At 45.2% G+C, this 23,256-nt stretch overlaps 1 protein-coding gene across 1 annotated transcript in view; it reads right to left on the bottom strand.

Moving 5' to 3' along the window:
• CRTAP (cartilage associated protein) overlaps nucleotides 1–11,204 on the bottom strand; it is a 29,221-nt gene extending 18,017 nt beyond the window's left edge. Inside the window, exons 1-3 of the mRNA XM_025374229.1 lie at nucleotides 10,621–11,204; nucleotides 4,690–4,839; nucleotides 1,910–2,081 (exon numbers count right to left, since the gene is read on the bottom strand). Of these exons, the coding sequence (XP_025230014.1) occupies nucleotides 1,910–2,081; nucleotides 4,690–4,839; nucleotides 10,621–11,091 (793 nt within the window). The 5' untranslated portion in view covers nucleotides 11,092–11,204. The remainder of the gene's footprint in view (nucleotides 1–1,909; nucleotides 2,082–4,689; nucleotides 4,840–10,620) is intronic.
• Nucleotides 11,205–23,256: the final 12,052 nt, after the last annotated feature.

The following is a 23,256-nucleotide window of genomic DNA, read 5'->3' as shown; positions in this document are numbered from 1 at the left end:
TTATGTAATGTATATAGAACAGTCAAATTCTTGAAGACAGAAAGTAGAAAGGCCGTTGCCAGTGGCGGGGGGCAAGGGGAAATGGGGAGTTATTGCATACAGAGTTTCAATTTGGAGAAACATAGAAAGTTCTAGAGATGGATGGTGCTGATGGTTGCACAATCACGTGAATGTAGTCAATGCCATGGAGTGTACATTGAATGATGGCTAAAATAATAAAGTTCATATTATGTATATTTTACCACTATAAAAATTTTCAAAAGATAACCCATTGCAATGGATGGACCTTAATTGAATCCTGACTCAAACAAATGGTAAATTAAAGGCACACACATGTATTTATGACATTTCTGAAACGACTGGGATACTGTTTAGGTATTTAATGATGAGATCAAATAATGATTGTTAAAATTCTTACAGGGGTAATAGCTTGGTGTTATGTTTAAAAAACAAAGAGTCCTTACCTTCTAAAGGTATATACTGAAATATTACAAATGAAATAATATGGCATCTGGAATTAGCTTCAAAATAACATGAGAGGAGGCCGGGCGCAGTGGCTCACGCCTGTAATCCCAGCACTTTGGGAGGCCGAGGCGGGCGGATCACAAGGTCAGGAGATCGAGACCATTCTGGCAAACACGGTGAAATCCCGTCTGTACTAAAAACACAAAAAATTAGCCGGGTGTGGTGGCGGGCGCCTGTAGTCCCAGCTACTCAGGAGGCTGAGGCAGGAGAATGGCGGGAACCCGGGAGGCGGAGCTTGCAGTGAGCCGAGATGGCACCACTGCACTCGAGCCTTGGCGACAGAGCAAGACCGTCTCAAAAAAAAAAAAAAAAAATGAGAGGAAAAATAGGTGGGAATTACACGAAGCCCAAGTGGCCATGAGTTGACAATCATGAAGCTGGGTCATGGGTACATGGTGGTTTATTTACTCTTCTCTCTGATTTTTGTATATGTTTGAAATTTGCCATAATAAAAAGTTTTCTTAAGACAAAACAAAACAAAACAAAACAAAAAAAAAACCCTACTTTGTAGAAAGAGATTAATGAATAAAAAGTGACTGAAAAAAAAACAAAACCGAAAACCCTGGTTCAATAACTTTAAACGAGCTTCTCTACTGCAGGATTTCTAAGGGCCTTTAACCATTCAAGTACACAATGACTCTTCAAGAAGGAGACGCAGTGCTCAGCCCGTTCCCAGACTTATTTAACAAGTGCGTAGATACGATGCCTTTATCCAAGGTACAGTCCAGATTGCACTGATCTAGTGGTTTCAGGGAGGCACAGTTCTAGGACCAGTGTTCTCAAAGCACTCTGGGAAAGAGCTCCCTTAGCCGTTCCCCAGTGTCTGGAGCGATGCTGCCCAGCAAGGCACTTGGGATACAGAAATCCGGGTTACCGACGCGCAGAGTTTTATGTTTTCTTCCTTTCTTCATTTTTCCTTTCTGTGTTTTCCTAACTTCCTATAATGAGCACACATTGTTTTATAACCAGAGAGGAAAATTTCAAAAAGCTACCTTAGTGATGGCCACTTAAAGGTTCATTCGAGCTTTGTATGTGTTGGAAAATTGCCATCACCAAAGTTATCTCAGTAATGTGAGTCACTGAGGTGCTCCTGGGCCATTTTTATTTTTCAAAATGCCTGTAGGAAATCTGGAAGTAGGGCAGACACAGAATTCTACCTTGGCAGGCCTGTGCTTGAACCTTCTCTCAGTGATTTCACTAGAAGTCCTTGCCAAGTCAGAGGTTTATCTATGCAGGTGGTGACTACCCTCAGTTACCCATTAAAAAATATGCTCAAAAGTTCCTCAGAGGCCACTCCAGGCATCTAGAAGGCATGCAGGCAAAGAGCAGACATCTAAGCAAGACTATTCCATGGGAGTAGCGAGCCTACTGACCTACCACCAACCTGCTATGGAAAGGTAGAAATCCTTGAAGTCCTTGATCTCCCTGGAACCCTCACAGGCCGCGAGACACTCGTAAAAGGCTTTGAAGAAGTCGGGAAGGGCCAGCTCCATGTCTGTGATGGATGTTCTCCAGTTCTCACCATTGTACGCTCGCACTGCTCGGATGAACAGGCTCTGAAAAGCACGGAGAAGCTAGTGAAGCTCGCTCCTGGTGTGAAGGGAGACAGTCATGAGCTCTCAAAGGGAACCAAGACCACCACCAAGTTTGCTCTCATTAGCTCTGAAGCCACACTGACCCTTAAAGAAGTCAACCAGTGAGTTACTTTATATCTAGATTTCTCTACTCTGCTTATGATGGATACACTTCTTATTTAGTTCAATTCAAAAAGTAGCAGGACCTTGATAATAATCTGAATCAAGGAAAATGGGAAAACTATGACAGAGATCAGATCAGCGGCTGCCAGGAGTCAGGGGTTACAGCAAAAACTTGACTACAAAAGGACAAGAGGAAATTGTTCAGGGGTGATGAAAATATTCTATGTCATGATTATGGTGGCAGTTACAGGACTGGATGTATTTGTCAAAACTTACTGCATTATACACTTAAAAACTGATAAATATATTGTAAATAAATTGTACCTCGATAAAACTGGTTTTTAAAATGGAACAAAAATAAAAATATAAGTTTGAGAGCAGGTATATTAGTCTGTTCTCACACTGCTATAAAGAAATACCTCCAGCCTGGCCAATATAGCAAAACCCATCTCTACTAAAAATACAGAAATTACCAGGTGTGGTCACACACCTGTAGTCCCAGCTACTGCGGAGGCTGAGGCACAAGAATCACTTGAACCCAGGAGGAAGAGGTGGCAGTAAGCTAAGATCGTGCCACTATACTCCAGCCTGGGTGACAGGGCGAGACTCTGTCCAAAAAAAAACAAAAAAACTCGAGACTGGGTAATTTATAAATAAAAGAGGTTGAATTGGTTCATGGTTCTGCAGGCTATACAGGAAGCACAGCAGCTTCTGCTTCTGGGGAGGCAGGAAACTTACAATCATGGCAGAAGGCAAACGGGCAGCCAGCACTTCACATGGCCAGAGAAGAAGGAAGAAAGAGAGGGGGAGGTATTACACACTTTTAAACAACCAGGTCTCATGATAACTCACTCACTCACCATCATGAGAACAGCCCAGAGGGGATGGTGCTAAACCATTCATAAACGATCCACTCCCATGATCCAGTCACCTCCCACCAGGTCCCATCTCTAACCCTGGGGATTACAATTCAACATGAGATTTAGGTGGAGACACAGATACAAACCACATCTGCAGGTGTCTGTCACCCCACTTCCTCCAACAATTAATTAGTAGTTAAACAGAAATGCCACCATACCTCAGCACTAGTTACTAGGAAGGGCAACCATGTGCCAGATAGTGGAAACTTCAAGGACTTTCTGCTAATTGTTGATTAGACTCAATTAGAAGAGAAATAAAGGGAGGCTGAGGCAGGAGAATCATTTGAACATGAGAGGTGGAGGCTGCAGTAAGCCAAGATCGTGCCATTGCACTCCAGCCTGGGCAACAGGGCGAGACTTCGTTTCAAAAAAAAAAACAAGAGAGAAATAAATAGGACCAAGGAAGCAACTTAGTCTCCAAGAAATAAGTAGAGATCCTGGATATACACAAAACCTGCTAACTTGCAGAGGCCAGGAAAGGCCCTGAATAAGCATGAGACCCTCCATTTGGAGTTCCTTCTCAGCTCTTCCTGAATGGGGGTATCTGAGGGCCCCCCTTGGACCTAGAATTTTCACCAAGCTTAAGGCCTCAGATAAAGAGGGTGGATTTTTTTCTTCTTTTTTTTTTTTTTTTTGGAGAGAGAGTCTCACTCTGTTGCCCAGGCTGGAGTGCAGTGGTGCGATCTCAGCTCACCGCAACCTCCGCCTCCTGGGTTCAAGCAATTCTTTTTGCCTCAGCCTCCCGAGTAGCTGGGATTACAGGTGCCTGCCACCATGCCTGGCTAATTTTTTTGTATTTTTAGTAGAGACAGGGTTTCACCACCTTGCCCAGGCTGGTCTTGAATCCCTGACCTCGTGATCCACCCACTTCAGCCTCCCAAAGTGCTGGGATTACAGGTGTGAGCCACCGTGCCCAGCCAAATCCCCATTTTCAACAATGCCCTGCCCTTGCTTGCTACCCAGGCCCCCAGTGCCTGAGTTCCAGAAGACCTTGACAATAGTGAGTGCTCAAAAGGACAAGATCCTTCTTTCTTATTGTTGTTCTTATGACTAATTCTCATCAAAACTCTTCTTCATAGATGTGCAGATTTAAGTATCCTCTACTCTTGTCACATCAGCCTTCCTAACTCGTCTTTATTTTCCACTTTAATATATTTGGGGCGTGTTTGTGTGCATGTGTATATAAAAACATATGCCTTCTCATTTCATCAAAACTGGAGATTTATGTTTCTATTTCTTGTGTTCCTGGTCATTTTTAGATGATTTCCAAGATGTCTTTACTCTCTTAAAACTAAATGATTAAATGACCATATTTCTAAAATGTAGCATTTAAAGGGAACATGGCTTTTAAAATCATCACGGAATACAAAATGTCATTGTTAAATGGATCACTTTGTGCTAAAAGTCAATCATTTCTATTGTCATAATATTCAGCAAATGTCACCAAAAATCACTAGAGGTCCTTAGCTATCAGTAGCTGCTTATGGAGAGACATTTCTTTAACAGTCCAGGTTGCCACTAACTGCCACGTACAAATCCAAATATACCTCATACGACTTGGTTTCCAGGTCTTTAATGTAGTCCTCAGCACCAGGCAGGCTCTTATAATACGCCATGTTCCTCTTCATCATTTCGTCATCAGGATGCTTCAGTAGAAAGGTGTGAGCAGCTGCGATGGCTTTGGGGAGATTATTTGCCTAAAAGGACAAAGAACATAAAAGCTACTCCATGGATGCTGAGTGGTAATTTTTGTAAAACAAGAATATCTGCTCAGGCCTTCAGAAACTTTGTGTTGCTATAACTTTTCCAGCTAAAGGTTCCGTGACTTCCGGGGCCCCTCAAGACCAAGTCCAGGCACTGCGAGATGAGTGTTGATTTCCTAAAAGCGACTGTCTAGATGGCCTCGGTCTGCCTTTCCCAATCTACTCTGCGCTGGCTACGCCTGTCCATGCCCCAGGAGGCTGGCCTGTGTGGACTCTAACAACAGACTCCCTCGCCCTCTGGCTTCCAAAGAGATTCACCCATGAGGAGCCCCAACAGGACACTGAGGAAGGGAAGAGAGTAAGGTCGTATTATTTCATTTCCTGGTTCCCTCCCTGCACAGTCATCTTGGGCTGCTAAGTCCCCTAATTGAAGGTCACAGCTCTTCTCAAGGTGACCCTCTCCACAGAGTCTCCCTCCTTCCTGGTTTCAATCATTGCTCTCTCCCCTGCCCCTTCTGGCCTAGGGGTGGTCATATCCCACTGCTACCAGCCCTGGGGCACACTATCCCTGTGGATTCCCCATGTACTGCACACGCCTTTGTAAATAACCACCTTCTTAAACTTTCCTCCAATTACCCAGTGTGACTGCACCAAATCTTTCCCACTGGAAACTTGACAAATACATTGTTTTCCCAAATCTCCCACAGACCTTCTGCTAACCTCCTCACTTATTCATCCATTCACACAGCAAATAAATGGCATATTACAAGAGCACCATTTCTAGGATGTGGGTCTATAACAATAAGCAAAACAGGGAAAAAAAAATCCCCACCTGCATGGACCATATATTCTGTTAAGTTCTCCCTGTCTCCTAGTGGCCTCAATTAAGAGCCTCTCTGTTGTGTTAGTTCTGGGTTCTGTCTTCCAACGTTTTACGCCACCCTGCAATCTCAGCTGGTATGTCTATCTCCCCCATCAGACTATGATCCTCGGGGGACCCAGCTGTGTGTCATTCATTGTCTGGATTCCCAGGGCCTCACACTGTCCTCAGGACAAGGCAGGACACGATGAGTGTCTGTGATTTGAACATAATGACATTACGACCATAAAATATAATAAAATTAATTTATATTTTCCTCTCTTTTCCCCTCAGTCTTCTCTCCATTGAATGGGGGCCAATGATTCTGAGTTTCACTGCCTCAGGGAAGGCAGGTGTCTGGTCAGAACCAGCAAATTATTCATTTGAAAAAAGCCTGTCCTCACGAAAGAACCTGGCAGGTTTGAGGAAAGAAAGAAATTAGGGAGGAGCTGCAGGAAGAAGCTGACTGGTCTGGAGGAAGAAGAAGAAGGAGAAAGGCAATCTCCCAGACTAGGAAAAAGGTTTCCCTTGGGATCTGTGGGAGCAGCAGGCCTGTGGGCCCCAGAGCTTCAGGGCTGGCACTTATCGGCAGTGTCCAAGAGAGCAGAAGTCCTCAGGGAGAACAGGTATGTTATGGGGGGGCCTCAGGAGGGCAGGCAAATAGGGATGCAGAGGCCTCCCTGTGGGGACGCATGACCACCAACCAAAGGGCCCCCCACGCTGATGGACTCTTGGCACAACCTGGTAGGGAGAAGGGCAGGCACCTGTGCTTGTGCACAGAGACTCAGCCAATCCAGAGGGACGCTCCGAGGCAGGAATTAGGGAATTCGGTTTAGACAGAGAAAATAAAGGAATATTTGGTATACCCTAGATTTCTAAGAGTCATAGGATGGCATATATCTGTACTGAATTGCCCCAGAATTGGAACCACGTCATTTTGAGACAATAGCAGTGGCCACATCAGAGAAGTGGTGGGTGGTGATGAGGGCAGACTCCCAGATGTCAATGCTGATGTTTTGGGAATGCCAATTAGTGGTTTGTGGCAGGGCTGCCTTTAAAACAGCCCTACAGAAAGCTTCACATTCCTGGCTGGAAAAAGGCTGGATTTCAGCTAGAAGGAAGGGAGAGGGTATGAATGCTGCCTTTTAAAGCATTTGCCAATGAAATTAGAGTTGCTAATTCTCAGAAGAGCATTTAGAAAGGGGGCACAGAGGCCGGGAGCAGTGGCTCATGCCTGTAATCCCAGCACTTTAGGAGGTCGAGGTGGGTGGATCGCGAGGTCAGGAGTTCAAGATCAGCCTGGCCAAGATGGTGAAACCCCGTCTCTACTAAAAAGACAAAAATTAGCTGGGCGCAATGGCAGGTGCTTGTAATCCCAGCTACTCGGGAGGCTAAGGCAGGAGAATTGCTTGAACCCGGGGGGCAGAGGTTGCAGTGAGCCGAGATCGCGCCACTGCACTACAGCCTGGGCGACAGAGCGTGACTTCATCTCAAAAAAAAAAAAAAAGAAAGAAAAGAAAGAGGGGCACAGAGTAGGATTTTTAAGGCCTCTAACTTAGGATCTGAGTTTTACAAAACGGAAACTCTTTCTGAAGAGAAAAGAGTGATTTTATTTACTTCAACTCAGGTTCTGCAGCTGGAACATGGAGACACATCTTGGCTGCTAAACTTCTGACAGACCCCAGGCAGATTTTGGAGAAGGCGGTAGAGATGTGGGGAACCACCCTGCCTTGGATTCCTGAGACAGTCACCAGCATGAGCCACCCTAAATCAGCCATGACACAGAGGCAGGCCCTGTGGTTCCGGGGAGATTAGAGGCCACTGCCAGGCAAGGCCTGGGGTAAGAGGGCCTGTGAGTCAGTGTTCTCTGTCCAGGTCAGAGCTCAACAGTCATTAAGGATTTGATGAAGTGCTTGGGCCTACTTTTTACTTGGCCTATGGAAAAAATCAGTTTTTCATGGAAGATGATAGTCATGAAGAGAACCCAAAGAAAGTTAATGACATGGACCTAGAGTAGGCTGGTGATGAGAAACCTATGATGTCCTTGAGGCTGCACACCAGTAGCACGGCCCTTTTCTACAAAAGCACACATGCAAGCCTCCTGGCCTCCCTCTGGCAGTCGGAACCCACCACTGCTATTGCGGTTATCAACTGAGGCATTTCTCCTTAATCACCGAAACAGAGAACTGCAACTCCAACAGCAGAGTAGCATTTACCCATGTCCTACCACAGTGCACTAGCTACCTCCATATGGATCTCCAGCCTTCAGGTGCCAGGTGGAATGTATGTGCCTGCCACCCATCTTTTCCTCTCTATCCATAAACAGAGTTTAAACACGTAAACATCACTTTTTTTCTTTTTTTTTTTTTTTGATACAAGAGTCTTGTTCTGTCACCCAGGCTGGAGTGCAGTGGTAAGATCTCAGCTCACTGCAGCCTTGACCTTCTGGGCTCAAGCAATCCTCCAGCCTCAGCCTCTTGAGTAGCTGAAACTAGAGGGGCACGCCACCATACCCGGCTAATTTTTTAATGTTTTTGTAGAGATGAGATCTCTTTATATTGCCCAGGCTGGTCTTGAACTCTTGGGCTCAAGAGATCCTCCCCTCTTGGCCTCCCAAAGTGCTGGGATTACAGGCATGAGCCATCATGCCAGGCCATAAACATCATTGAGAAAAAATAAATCATACAATATCTCCACCAAAAATTACTTTTTCAGTTATATCTTCTACTGAAATAATTAAGTAACATTCATGTTTATCAATAAAATTCTTAGCTTTTTCCTGCCCTCTAAGAGATCTCAAAATGTTAAGATGGTGGCCAGGCACAGTGGCTCAAATCCCAGTCTGTTATCTCAACATTTTGGGTGGCCGGTGGATCACTTGAGGTTAAGAGTTCGAGACCAGCCTGGCCAACATGGTGAAACCCCATCTCTACTAAAAATACAAAAATTAGCTAGGTGTGGTGGCACATGCCTGTAATCCCAACTACTCAGGAGGCTGAGATACAAGAATCACTTGCACCCTGGAGGCAGAGGTTGCAGTAAGCTAAGATCGTGTCACTGCACTCTAGTCTGGGTGACAAAGGGAAACTGTGTCTCAAAAAAAAGGGGATAGATATTTTACAGACCTTCAACTAAGTGATTGTTACAAGACCTGTAAAGGGTTTTGAAGAGAAGCTATGACCATCCTAACTTTTTGGGGCCACCATCATGAAGGAGAAAACCCATGCCTTACGGTCACATTGAATAACATGTTCTTCCCCTCCTCCCTGTATCACTGGTTCAAATTCATCTGTATATTAAAGAAATCAGAGCTTCTAGTATTCTCTAGGTTTAAAAATAAAATGTTTTCCTCTTGATTATGTGACCTAAATTTGGTTCAGACCGTATTTGCCAAAAGCTATACAAAAAAAGAATTAGATAAGTCATTTTTAGCTTAAAAAATGATGCTTCGTTTGAACCAGCCCTCATTTTCAACAGTCTGGAATTTTATTATTAATCCCACTCCCTGCTTCTATTTTAAAACTGCTTTTTTTTTTTAACTGCCAGAACAAACATTCACAAAATTGATATTTTATATAAAACTGTAACTAAGCATAGAAGTATAGAAGCAACCCAGCTTTTCTCCTCTTTGGGGTTTTGTGTTATTTTATTGCTCATATAAACACAAAATACACGTGGCTCTGTCTTGGTGGAAATATGAAAAACAGATCTTGCAGTCCAGAGACTGAAAACAAAGTTTAAAAACAAGAAAAATCTTCTACCTCAAGAGTCTAGGATATGCCATGAATCTATTTTTGTAGTTATTAAAATAAACACAATATATTCCTTTTAAAATCTTCCTCAGAGGAAGTAGAACCTGGGCTTTGAGAGGGCTTTTTTAGCCAAACTCTGTGAAGACCCACCAAGCTAGAGCCTCTTTATCTAGTGACAGGGAATTCGACCCATTCTTAAAACTTGTGGGTCCTCAGCGTAAGAACCCATAGGATAGAGAACTGCAATTTGTGGCTATTTTTAGTCAGCAATCACAGAGAGAACTTAAGCAGCCATTAAAAGGAGGCAGTGAACTGTGTTAAATTCTAGATGAAAGAAACAGCGGAGAGGGCCAATCCTGATGACTCACGGTGCAAGAGTTCGCCTTCAAGCAGGGATGTGTCCTTGCAAGGAGTCCCTGCTCTTCCCTGGCCTCAATTTCATTCTCTTTAAAAAGAACTAGTCAGCTAGGCGCCATGGCTCACGCCTGTAATCCCAGAACTCTGGGAGGCGAGGTGGGAGGATCACTCGAGTCCGGGAGTTCGAGATCAGCCTGGGCAACGTGGCGAAACTCTGTCTCTACAAAAAATACCAAAAAAATTAGCCAGGTGGGGTTGCAAGCGCCTATAATCCCAACTACTCAGGAGGCTGAGGTTGAGGATCACCTGAGCCTGAGGAAGTGAAGGCTGCAGTGAGCCATCCATGATCATGCCTCTGCACTCCAGCCTGGGCGACAGTGAGACCCCGTCTCAACTAAAAATAAAAATAAAAGGTACTCGTCGGCTCCTCAGGTCTTCTGCTTTATTATCGCAAGTCACCGCTCAGAAAAAAGGCGACTGGCTTTAATGGTATATACAGAAAAGAGGCGTCTGCCCTCAAATAACAGAGAACATTTATCAGGCACTTTGTTGGGTGCCTGGCGCTGTGCTGCGTTCTGTGTACATATGCTCTGCCTTAGAGCTACCGTTCAAGAAAGGCATTTTCATCTTTACTTGAGATGAAGAAGGAGGCAGGATCTGGAGGGAGACTTTTGGCGGGGCTGGGTGGGAGGGAGCCAGGTCTAGAACTGGCGATGCAACTTGGCCCCGGGAGCAGGGGCGGGGCCAGGGCCTGGAGGCTGGGTCAGGGGCGGGGCCGGGGCCTGGGACGGGGCGAGGCGGACTTGCCTTGAAGTAGGCGAACTGCAGGAACTTGTAGGGCTCGCGGCGCTGGAAGTCCGCCAGCACCTCGCGGCTGGGCTGGGACTGGCGGAAGGCTGGCAGGCCTTGCTTGCAGCGCTTGAGGCAGTGCGCGCGGCGCAGCAGGCCCCCGAAGAGGCGCAGCTCTGGATAGCTGGCGAGGCCGGAGGCGGGCTCGGGCTGCGGCGCGGCGCTGCAGTTGCGGTGGCAGAAGGCCTCGCTGTCGCGCAGCAGGCGGTGCAGCCGCAGGCTGATCTCCAGGTAGCCCACGCTCTCAGCCCAGTGCTCGCCACTATACTTGTCCAGCGCGTGCCGGTAGGCCGACTCGAGCGGCATCAGCTCGTCCCGTGGGAAGCTGCGGAAGCTGTAGCGTTCGTACTGGGCGCGCCCGGCGCGCAGCGCACAGGCCACGCACAGCAGCGCCAGCAGCGCCGCGACCCCCCGACGCCCCGGCTCCATCGCGCCCGGCGAAAGGAAGGAAGGAAGGGACGAAGGAAGGGAAAAGGGGAGGGAGAAGGAAAGGAAAGAGGACGGCTCGACGCGGCGGGCCGAATGCTTTCGGGGCGGGGACGCCAGCTGCCGGCCCGCCCCGTCCGGCCGCCCCTCCCCACCCAGGCGGGGGATCTGGGCGCCAGCTGCCCGCGCCGAGAGGGTGCGCGTGTAAGGCGCGCTGCGCACTGGTTCACGAAGGCTGATGCGTGTGATGGGGCTCCGCCGCTCATGCACTTGGAGACTCGCCTGCAAGGCCGACGCGGCCCTACGATCTATATAATCTACAATCTTTATAGTCGCTTGAAGGTTTGTGAAAACGAAGATTCCCGGGCTGTGCCCCCAGAGTTTCTGATTCAGAAAGTGTGGGGTGGAGGTATGAGGATTTGTATGTTTAACCAGCACTCTGGTGAGGCTAATGCTGCGGGCTCACGGGCTGCACTTTTAATAGCTCTGCCCAACCTTAAATTTTAGTGAGAGAAAAAGACAGTGCAAAAATAAAATTAATAAGGACGTCAGTGGCACTTTGTAAACCGTATAGCTAGTCAGGTTGAAGATGTGCACACCTTGTGAATCTGCGACACCATTCTGTGGAATATGCTGGAGAAGCTTGCGCGTGTGCATCAAAAAATATGGATGGAATGTTAGTGGCAGCACTTTAAAAAAAAAATCTTTAAACTTTTAAATCTTGAAATAATTTACAAGAAAGTTGCAAAAATAGCACAAAAAGTTCCTGTATACCCTTCATCAAGATTCACAAGTTGCTAATGTTATACCACATTTCTATGTTTACATTTTTTTCTGACTCATTTGAGATAGGTTGCATATATCATGCCCACTGTCCCTTAGTCGTTTTATTTTGGTTTTTGTTTGTTTGTTTGTTTGTTTTTTGAGACGGAGTCTCGCCCTGTCATCCAGGCTGGAGTGCAGTGGCACCATCTCGGCTCTCTGCAACCTTTGCCTCCCGGGTTCAAGCAATTCTTCCTTGTCCGGAGCTGCGCCCCCCGGCCATAGCAAATAATAATTAATGATTAAACGCCCGAGCTCTATTCCTTTCCACCTTCTACCTCCTCCCTAGATTTGTTGTTTCTCTTTTGTATCAATACCTCATAAAAGATGGCGCTCTTCCTGCTTTTTCTTCACCTGTTTTTCCCCCCCGCGCGGCGAAAATTGTTACTTTGTAGCGCAGGCACCATCCTGCGCCCGGGAAAATTACCAACTGACAGCCCAGGCGCAATATGACGTCGGACCAGAGAAACCAATACCTACCTAGCCACACCCTCCGTGATGAGATCATCTCCGCCTCTGGCCCAACCCCTTCCCCTCCAAGTGTATATAAGGCATTGCATTACCGCCATTAAACGAGACTTGATCAGAGCACTGTCTTGTCTCCATTTCTCGTGTCTCTTGTCCCCCAAATTCCCACTCCCTCCTCCAGGGCCTGCTTCCACGATCCCGCGGGCCGGGATACGTCCTGCCTCAGCCTCCCAAGTAGCTAGGATCACAGGCACGTGCCACCACGCCTGGCTAATTTTTCTGTTTTTTACTAGAGATGAGGTTTTGCTGTGTTGGCCAGGCTGTTCCTGAACTCCTGACCTTCGGTGATCTACCTGCCTCGGCCTCCCAAAGTGCTGGGACTACAACAGGCATGAGCCACTGTGCCCAACCCCTTAGTCTTTCAGTATGTATGTCCTTAGAATGAAACTACCAATCAAATTTAGGAAATTTAATACTGATAGAAGACTTTAATCATGTTCCATTTCCAGTTTTGTCAGCTGTTCCAGTTGTGTCTTGCATAGCACTTTTTTCTCTTAGGATGCAGTCCATCCATGATTGCTGTTACATCCAGTCTATTTCATATCCTCTGATCTAAACTGGTTCCTCGGCTTTTCTGGTCATGCCATTAGCATTTTTGAAAAATATAGGCCTAAACAGCAATGAAATACCACTACAAACTTCAAAACACTGACAACATCACATGCTGACAAGGATGTGGAGCAACAGGAACTCTCATTCGTTGATGGTGGCAATGCAAAATGGTACATACACTTTAGAAGACAGTTCGGCAGTTTCTTACAAAACTAGGCATACTCTACTCATACAATCCAGAAATTGCACTTCTTGTTATTTACCCAAATGGGTTAAAACTTATGCACACACCTGCAAATGGATGTTTGTAGCAACTTTATTCACAATTACCATAACTTGGAAGCAACCAAGATGTCCTTCAGTGGGTAAGTGGATACATAAACTGTGGTATATATACACAATGGAATTTTATTCCAAGCCAAAAAGAAATCAGCTATCAAGCCGTGAAAAGACATGGAGAAGTCTTAAATGCATGTTACTAGGTTGAAAGAAGCCAATCTGAAAAGGCTACATAGCCAAACGACATTCTGGAAAAGGCAAAACTATGGAGACAGTAGAAGGATCAGTGGTTGCTGAGGATAAAGGGAGGGATGAACGGGTGGAGGACAGAGGATTCTTGGAGCAGTGAAGCTATTCTATATGGTACTATAATGGTGGATACATGCCATACATTTGTTACAATCCATAATAAGTACAACACTAAGAGTGAGCCCTAATGTAAACTGTGGACTTTGGGTGATAACGATGTGTTGATGTAGGTTCATTGATTGTAACAAATGTACCATTCCAGTACAAGACATTGACAGTGGGGGAGCTTGTGCATGTTGTAGGGTCATGGATTATATTTGAACTCTGTACTTTCTGCTCAGTTTCACTATGAATCTTAAACTACTCTAAAAAACAAATTCTGGTGTTTTTTTTTTGTTTTTTGTTTTTTTTTGAGATGGAGTCTCGCACTGCCGCAGAGGCTGGAGTGCAATGGCACGATCTCAGCTCCCTGCAACCTCCACTTCTGGGGTTCAAGTGATTCTCCTGCCTCAGCCTCCTGAGTAGCTGAGATTACAGGTCAGTGCCACCACGCCAGGCTAATTTTTGTATTTTTAGTAGAGATAGGTTTCATCATTTTGGTCAGGCTGGACTCGAACTCCTGACCTCGTGATCCGCCCGCCTCAGCCTCCTAAAGTGCTGGGATTATAGGCATGAGCCACAGCGCCTGGCCTTTTTTTATTTTTATTTTTTTAAAGAACACCGGCCAGTTAACTTTATAAAAGCTTCCTCATTTGAGGTTTTCCTGATGTTTCCTCATGACTAGATTCAGAGTAAGCTCTTTGGCTAGAATGCCATAGAAGCAATGTGCCATCTGGCTCAGGGTAAAATCTAAATAGCACAATGCCCACCCCTTGTCTGTGTTAATTTTGATCACTTTATTACGGTGATGTCTATTTTCCCTACTTCATTTGTTTTCTTTTGTAATTAACAAGTGTTTACAGTAAGGTGCCGCAACATTGTTCTTAATGGCAGAAAGCAGAAATAACCTGTCCATACACAGAAGAGTAGATTTTTTAAAAAAAGAGAGAGTAAATGCATATAGAAGAATATATTACAGCAGGGAAAATGAAAGAATTAGAGCTACAAATAGTTCAATGTGGGGGCGGGGGGAACTATACAGAATGATTCCATTTGCCTAAAGTTTTTTGTTGTTTTTTTTTTTTTTGAGACAGAGTCTCACTCTGTCGCCCAGGCTGGGCTGCAGTGGCACCATCTTGGCTCATTGCAACCTCTGCCACCCAGGTTCAAGTGATTCTCCTGCCTCAGCCTCCCGAGTAGCTCGGATTACAGGCACCTGCCACCGCACCCAGCTAATTTTTGTAGTTTTTAGTAGAGAAGGGGTTTCACCATCTTGGCTAGGCTGGTCTTGAACTCATGACCTTGTGATCTACCCACCTCGGCCTCCCAAAGTTCTGGGATTATAGGTGTGAGCCACCGTGCCCGGCCCTAAAGTTTTAAAATATGGAAAAGTACACAGTGTATTATTTAGGAGTACAAATAATATAGTCCTACCTTATATAAACACACAGGGTAAAACTATATTGAAAAGAGAATGATAGGCCGGGCACAGTGGCTCATGCCTGTAATCCCAGCACTTTGGAAGGCCAAGGTGGGTGGATCACTTGGGGTCAGGAGTTCGAGACCAGCCTGGCCAACGTGGTGAAACCCCGTCTCTACTAAAAATACAAAAAATTAGCCGGGTGTAGAGGCACACACCTGTAATCCCAGCTACTGGGGAGGCTGAGGTTGGAGAATAGCTTGAACCCAAGAGACAGAGGTTGCAGTGAGCCGAGATCGTGACACTGCACTCCAGCCTGGGTGATAGAATAAGACTGTCTCAAAAAAAAAAAAAAAAAAAAGAAAAGAAAAGAAAAATTAAGAAAGAAAAGAAAAGAGGATGATAAATGGAAACTTAGGATAGTGGTTTCTTTCCAATAGAAGGAAGAACATGAAATGGCAGAGGGTCAGACGCAGGGGAGGGGTTGGGGAGTAAATGGGAGAATGTTCATTGCATCGTTACTTTTTCTGCCATACATATATTTTGTAAATATTATTTTATATATTTATATTTCATGTTTTTTAAAAAACAATTTTTGGAAAAAGAAAAGATTGCAGTAGTGATATGAAGAAAATTAAAAAGCTGAATGAGATGGGGTGGGGGAAGATTGTTTAAGGAGGTGGCATTTGGAAAGAGACCTGAAAGGGGAGGGCACCTGTGGAGAGAGCTGTGCTGGGAGATGGTGCACAATGTGTACCTGATCCTGGAACATCTTACCCTGGAAATCACCAGTGACCATCATTCCCAATAGCAAAGAGATACAATTTGGAATCATCTCACACAATCATTCAATTGAACAAGATGCTAAGCTCTGTCACAGCTTCTTCCTCTGTCTTGCCTTTGCCTTACCAACTCCTTTCAAAGGGCCTTTGCCCAGGGCTGTTGTTTCAGATTTGGGAGGCCGACGTGGGTAGATCACCTGAGAGGTCAGGAGTTTGAGACCAGCCTGGCCAACATTGTGAAACCCCTTCTCTACAAAAAATTAGCTGGGCAGGCACCTGTAACCCCAGCTACTTAGAAGGCTGAGGCAGGAGAATTGCTTGAACCCAGGAGGCAGAGGTTGCAGTGAGCCGAGATTGTGCCACTGCACTCCAGCCTGGGAGACAGATGAGACTCTGTCTCAAAAAGAAAAAAAAAAGGCCGGGTGAGGTGGCCACACCTGTAATCCCAATCCCATCACTTTGGGAGGCCGAGGTGGGCGGATCACAAGGTCAGGAGATCGAGACCATCCTGGCTAACACAGTGAAACCCCGTCTCTATTGAAAATACAAAAAATTAGCCTGGCATGGTGACATGTGCCTGTAGTCCCAGCTACTCAGGAGGCTGAGGCAGGAGAATCACTTGAACCCGAGAGGTGGAGGTTGCAGTGAGCCGAGCCCAGGCCACTGCACTCCAGCCTAGGCAACAGAGTGAGATACCGACTCAAAAAAAAAAAAAAGTTTTAAATTCCTGCCTTCTCCATCTCCATGCCCCTTGGTAATCTCCACCAAGAGGAGCTTCTCCACCAAGAAGGAGAGTTGGTTTCTCCACCCTTTGGATGGGGTTTGGATATGTGATTTACTTTTGTCAATGAAACAGCAGAAAAGGTCCCAAATGTGCACTGGGGCTTGCCTATGCTTATACGTAGGCTAGCCTGCTGAAGGATGAGACATGTGACCCAATTGTCTTTCCATTGTTTCTGCCACTTCTCAATTGTATGCGTGAGGCCATCCTGGATCATTCCACACCAGGAGATTGACCAGCTGTCTGCAGAGACATGGGAAGTCCAGTAGAGCGAAAACCAGAAGAATCACTCAGCTAACCTACAGAATCATGAACTAAATAAACAATTGCTGGCTGGGCGCGGTGTCTCACGCCTGTAATCCCAGCACTTTGGGAGGCCGAGGTGGGCAGATCACCTGAGGTCAGGAGTTCGAGACCAGCCTGACTGACATGGAGAAACCCCATCTCTACTACAAATGCAAAATTAGCTGGGCATGGTGGCACATGCCCAGCTACTCGGGAGGCTGAGGCAGGAGAATTGCTTGAACTCAGGAGGCGGAGGTTGTGGTGAGCCGAGATCATGCCATTGCACTCCAGCCTGGGCAACAAGAGTGAAACTCATGTTGGAAAAAAAAAAAAAAAGAGCGCTATTGGCCTCTAAGTCTGGGAGGTAGTTTGTTACATAACACTAGCTAATAGATGCATTGGCCAAAAGTTCAAGAAGGATAACTGTTCTTTCTTCTTATATTGCTCCTTCTCTTGTCCTTGAAGTCAGTTTGAGTCAACCTGGTGGGATTGATGGGGAGAGACTGTCATATGTGCATTCTGGCTTCTGCTGAAACATCGTTGGGTCCTGGATGGTCACCATTGATAAGTCATTCCCCATCCCCTTTAGCCAAGGCCCCTCAGGTCCATCAGCTCTGTGCTACATCCAGACCACTCAACTTTGACAATGGAGTTTGGGGAATCTCAGGGAGCTGGTTGGGTCCCAGGCTACCTCCAAATATCACAAGCCAATGCATTGCTCCCACAGAAGATGGGGGGAAGGAGACATAAAGATTACAAGAGACTGAGAGAGGGCCACTGTGGAGAGAGCATAAAGCATAAAGAAAGGGAGTGTGGACCGGCAGAAGTCAGGTGGAATTGCCTTTGAGGAGCAAGGCTGTCGGTGGACAGGTGGAGGTGGAGGGAACAGTTGCTTTCCATTATAATTCCATAGAATTTTATTTTTAATGGAGTCTCACTCTGTTGCCCAGGCTGGGGTGCAGTAGTGCGATCTCAGCTCACTGCAACTTCCACCTGCCAGGTTCAAGCAATTCTCGTGCCTCAGCATCCTGAGTAGCTGGGATTACAGGTGCACACCACTACGCCTGACTAATTTTTGTATTTTTTGTAAAGATGGAGTTTCACCATATTGGCCAGGCTGGTCTCGAACTCCTGACTTAAGGTGATCCACCCACCTCAGTCTCCCAAAGTGTTGGGATTACAGGTGTAAGCCACCATGCCTAGTCAATTCAACAGAATTTGTAAAAGGAAATGAAACCAGATATCTAGCATGCTGCCTTCTGCTTGAGTGGCTGCTTAGCCTCATTAGAGCTTTGTCTAAGGGTGTCTCCTCACCAAAGAAGGCAGTATTCCCCCAGGTGACTTAAGTGACAAACTCTCTTTTATATCATGAATTTATTCATTCTTTCAATACACTGTTCAGCATCTACCTTATACCAGGTGCTGCACTTGGTGCTGAAATGCAAAGATGAAACAGACATTCTTCCTTGACTGTGTAGTAGAGGAAATACAGTATTTATTTATTGTTTCATTTGTTACATAAACCTATAATGAGTTATATTCCAGATGCTATATTAAAGAAATAGTATCAACTTTTGCCTCAGAGAACTCAAAATTAGGAAATGACAGGTAAGTAAACCTTTAATTACCCTACTGATAGAGTTGGAATAGAGATGTGGACAAAGTACTTGTGGGGGCCCCAAAGAGGGATGGGTAACCTAGTCTGAAGGTGAGTCTGGAATGTCTTCTCCAAGAGGCCATGCTTGAATTCCTTTAAAGGGTATGAAAAGATAGAATAGAAGTTGACTGGAGATAAAAATGGAAAAGGAAGAAGATTGTTGGCAGAGGGCACAACATATGCAAAGGCTTATGGGAAAGAAAGTGTTGGGCCTGGAAGCCATAAAGCAGTATGGGAGACTCCTGAAGTGATTCCCACAAGAAATGTGAGGGCCCGAATTGAAGCACAGAACATAAAGACCCATAACACAGATAGAGAAAAAAAATAAATATCAAAAGTTAGGCTGAGCACAGTGACTCACGCCTGTAATCCCAGCATATTGGGTGGCCGAGGTAGGTGGATCACCTGAGGTCAGGAGTTCAAGACCAGCCTGGCCAACATGGTGAAACCCCATCTCTACTAAAATAAAAATTAGCCGGGCGTGGTGGCGGGTGCCTGTAATCCCAGCTACATGAGAAGCTGAGGCAGGAGAATTGTTTGAACCCAGGAGGCGGAGGTTGCAGTGAGCTGAGATCACGCCATTGCACTCCAGCAAGGGCGACAGAGCAAGACTCAATCTCAAAAAATAAATAAATGTCAAAGTTAGATGTATGTAGAACACTACGAGAATTTCTGGAAGGAAAGAACTCCTTTAGCTAGTGCAATCAGTGATTACTTCATTTTAAAAAAGGCATTAGATCTGGGGTTTGAATTGGGGATGACCTGTAAACCCATAATCCTAAAAACAAAATCTAACAGACTTCCCCAAAACCCTAGGCTGGAGAAAGCTCAAGAAGTGCATAGGCTGGAGAAAGCTCAAGAAGTGCATAGGCTGGAGAAAGCTCAAATAGTTCATCATGTTGAGCAAATGATTATCTCATCTTGAACTCTCTAGGAAACAGAGCCTGTGGCAAGAACTAAATGCTAATCTTGTATTTGGGAGGTACAGTGCACGACAGTGAGAATGAAAAGAAAGGGAAATGAGGCAGTAAAGGAGGAAAAGTAGTACCAGGTAGTGAGTTACTGTGCAGACTAGTGCTTTATGCCAGCCTTAAAGGCATGGAGACAGTTTCTTGGCAGGTGCACCCACTATACCATGTGGAATGTCTGTGGTCAGAGAAACCACACCTTGAAATACTTCAGCAGAGGGAGGAAGGGAGAGGAAATTTATTTACTGGCTCGCCTCTGGTCTTCCATTGCACTGGGCTTCTCCATGTGGGAGTTAACTTACCTGCCCTTGTGGGTAGCACCACCTAGCTAGCCTCTTTGGCAGCCACTTGGGAAGCATGGTGCCTCATTCCAGTGAGTCCAGAAGTGTCTGGAGGAGCCAGAGACTCCAGATGGTTGACTTTGGGTGGCAGATGTGCTGCAGCAGTAGCTACGGTAGAGAGGCAGCTAAGAGTTCAGCAGAAAGGTGACTAGAGAATCTGGGCATCATATAGTATGTCGTATACAGCAATCATGGAGGTTCGACCAAATTATCACTGAGACTCTCTGACCCAGAAGTTGCAAATTTCAATTTATTCTGCCTTGGGGCCTACTGCAGTTCATGTCAAAACAAAAGGCAAACCAAAGCTAGGTGTGAGACCTGTAATCTCAGTGTTTTGGGAGGCTAAGGTGAGAGGATTGCTTGAGGCCAAGAGCTCAAGACCAGCCTGGGCAACATAGCAAGACCCTATCTCTAAAAATAAAACAAAAATTAAAAAAATTTTAAAAGTGCATATCTGTAGTCCTAGCTACTCAGGAGTATATCTTGTGCCCAGGAGTTCAAGGCTGCAGTGAGCTATCATTGCCCTTCAGCCTGAGCAACAGAGTGAGACCCTGTCCCAAAAAAATAAAATAAAATAAAGTGAATCAGATGGAGAGGGCCGCCAACTGGAGAGACATATTCTGCCTAAGGAACGTCCCAACGCGTATCTCTGGAGTACTGTTACCTCATGGGATCTTGGGCCTGGTGTGGCCAGACCTTCTGATCTTCTAAGAGAAACTGGAAATCCAGATTATGTAAATTCCCCAATTAAATGTTGACAACTACAGTAATTAAATACAATCAAAAACACTGGTGGATCAACATGGACAGTGTCAAATCAAATAGCTTTTCTGGCCACATCTAGTTTTAACCTTCAATCTAGCTAGAAAACTACTATGATCATTCAGAGAAGGAGGGAGCCACAAATGCAGGCGTGGCTACAAAAAGAGGTGAGCTAGCTCCAGGGGTCCAGGTGAAGAAGAAATGACAGGCTTTGGTGGTAGAGTAGATATGAGACGGGGGGAAAAGAGAAACAGAATAAAGAAATAGGCTGGGTGCAGTGGCTCATGCCTATAATCCCAGCACTTTGGGAGGCTGAAGTGGGTGGGTCACCTGAGGTCAGGAGTTCGAGACCAGCCTGGTCAACTTGGTAAAACCCTGTCTCTACTAAAAATACAAAAATTAGCCAGGCGTGGTGGTGTGCATCTGTAATCCTAGCTACTCAGGAGGCTGAGGCATGGGAATCGCTTGAACCTGGGAGGTAGAGGTTGCAGTGAGCTGAGATCACACCGCTGCACTCAGTCTGGGCAACAGAACGAGACTCCATCTCAAAAAAGAAAGAAAGAAAAAACAAACCCTGCAAAGATACATCTGAGAGACTCTGGAGAGCAGATGTCCATGACAGATAGGAAGGTGACAGAAAGAAGACAGGAGAAAAGAATGTTTGAAGCAACATCATTTTTTTTTTCTTAAGGCAGGCCTCACTTGAGGCATTTTATGTTTTCAGATATCTCAGACTCCTAGAGGGTAACCATGGGGACAAAGCCATCTCAAAACCCATGACTACCATAAGGCATAGTCCTGTACCTGATCACAACTATCAACTTTTATTGAGAACTATGGGGAAACTGTTGGCTGATGATTTCACAATTTTATTTTTTTATTGTTTCATAACCACACCCATCAAATTGGTTGCATGACTTAACCCCAGGACAAGTTAGGTTTCAGGACTTTTTGCATCAGAAAACTCAAAGACATGTGAGGAGGCTAAGGAATTGCTGCACAGCAGAATTGCTCACATTTGTAGGCCAGAGACCTTGTTATTTTCAGTGTTTAAAATAACTTCTAATTTTGACATAAGAATTCTTGTATGCCGTTTACCTACTTCATCAATTGTTAACATTTTGCTTTATTTGCTCTATCACTTGGTCTCCCACCATTTTCATGTAATGTACATGTGTATTATGTGTAATATATAATCATAAGTATGAAAGTATAAACATATTATTATGGTTATATGAGAATAACAGGTAGACATTATGCTCCTTTTTTCAAGATGGGGTCTTGCTATGTTGCCCAGGCTAAAGCACAGCAGCTATTCACAGGCTCAGTCCCACTACTGATCAGCACGGGAGTTTTGACCTTCTTGGTTTCCAACCTGGGCCAATTCACCCCTCTTTAGGCAACCTAGTGGTCCCCTGTTCCCAGGAGGTCACCATATTTATGCCAAACTTAGTGTAGACACCCGATCAGCATAGTGTACTACAGCCCAGAACTCCTGGACTCAAGCAATCCTCCTGCCTCAGCCTCCTGAGTAGCTGGGAGTACAGGCGTGCAACACCACACCTGGCAACATAATGCTCCTTTACTCCTACATAATTCTGGGTGTATTTCCAAAGAACATGGCCACAATATCACTTATCAAAAATAGAAAACTTAATATTGACACATATTATTTTCTCATCCATAGTCTATATTCAACGTTTGTTAATTTTCCCAATAATGCTCTTACCAATTTTTTTTTTTCCTGGTTTAAGATCCAGTCTAGGACAACGTATCACATTTATTTGTCATGTCTTTCTAATGGAGATCTTGTTTATTTTTCTTGCCTTTAATGTGTGTAATTTAATACTCTTTTAAAACCTACTCCAAATTATAATCACTTTAATGGCATTTAAAAAATATTAGAAATATAAAATTAGGCCAGGTGCCATGGCTGTCACCTGTAATCTCAACACTTTGAGAGGCTGAAGTGGGCAGATTGCTTTAGCCCAGGAGTTTAAGACCAGCCTGGATGATATGGGGCAACCCCATCTCTACAAAAAAAAAAAAAAGAAAAATTTGTCAGGCATGGTGGCCTGTGCCTGTAGTCTCAACTACTCAGGAGGCTGAGGTGGGAGAATCACCTGAGCCCAGGAGGTCAAGGCTGCAGTGAGCCATGATCATGCCACTGCACTCCAGCCTGGGCAACAGAGTGATACAAGAAAGAAAAAAAGAAAGAGGGGGTGGGGAGAGAGAGATAAGAGGAAAGAGAGAGAGAGAAAGAAAGAAAAAAGAAAGAAAGACAGGGAGAAGAGAGAGAGAAAGAGAAAAAAGGAAGAAAGAAAGACAGAGAAAGAGAGAAAAAGAAAGAGAAAGAAAGAAAGAAAAGAAAGGAAAAGAAAAGAGAAAGAGAAAGGGAGGGAAGGAAGGGAGGGAGGGAGGGAGGTTAGATAACATTTTTTACTGAAATGCAGGTCAGAGTTGACACTGGAAATGAAAATTTGCTGAGTAGGAAAACTCCATAAGGGAAAATAGATCAAAGAAATTGAGTTTGATTCTTAACTTGTGTGTAGAGACCTGTTAGGACAGAAAAACAAAGTTTTCCTATGTTTTGGGGCCACACGTTTTTCTCCCTCTCATTGTTCTTATGCTACTGACGATGCC

Source organism: Theropithecus gelada, chromosome 2 (assembly GCF_003255815.1).
Source record: "Theropithecus gelada isolate Dixy chromosome 2, Tgel_1.0, whole genome shotgun sequence".
NCBI classification, from domain to species: Eukaryota; Metazoa; Chordata; class Mammalia; order Primates; family Cercopithecidae; genus Theropithecus; species Theropithecus gelada.
The sequence above is the reverse complement of the archived record's forward strand: the minus strand, read 5'-3'. Positions and strand labels throughout refer to the sequence as shown.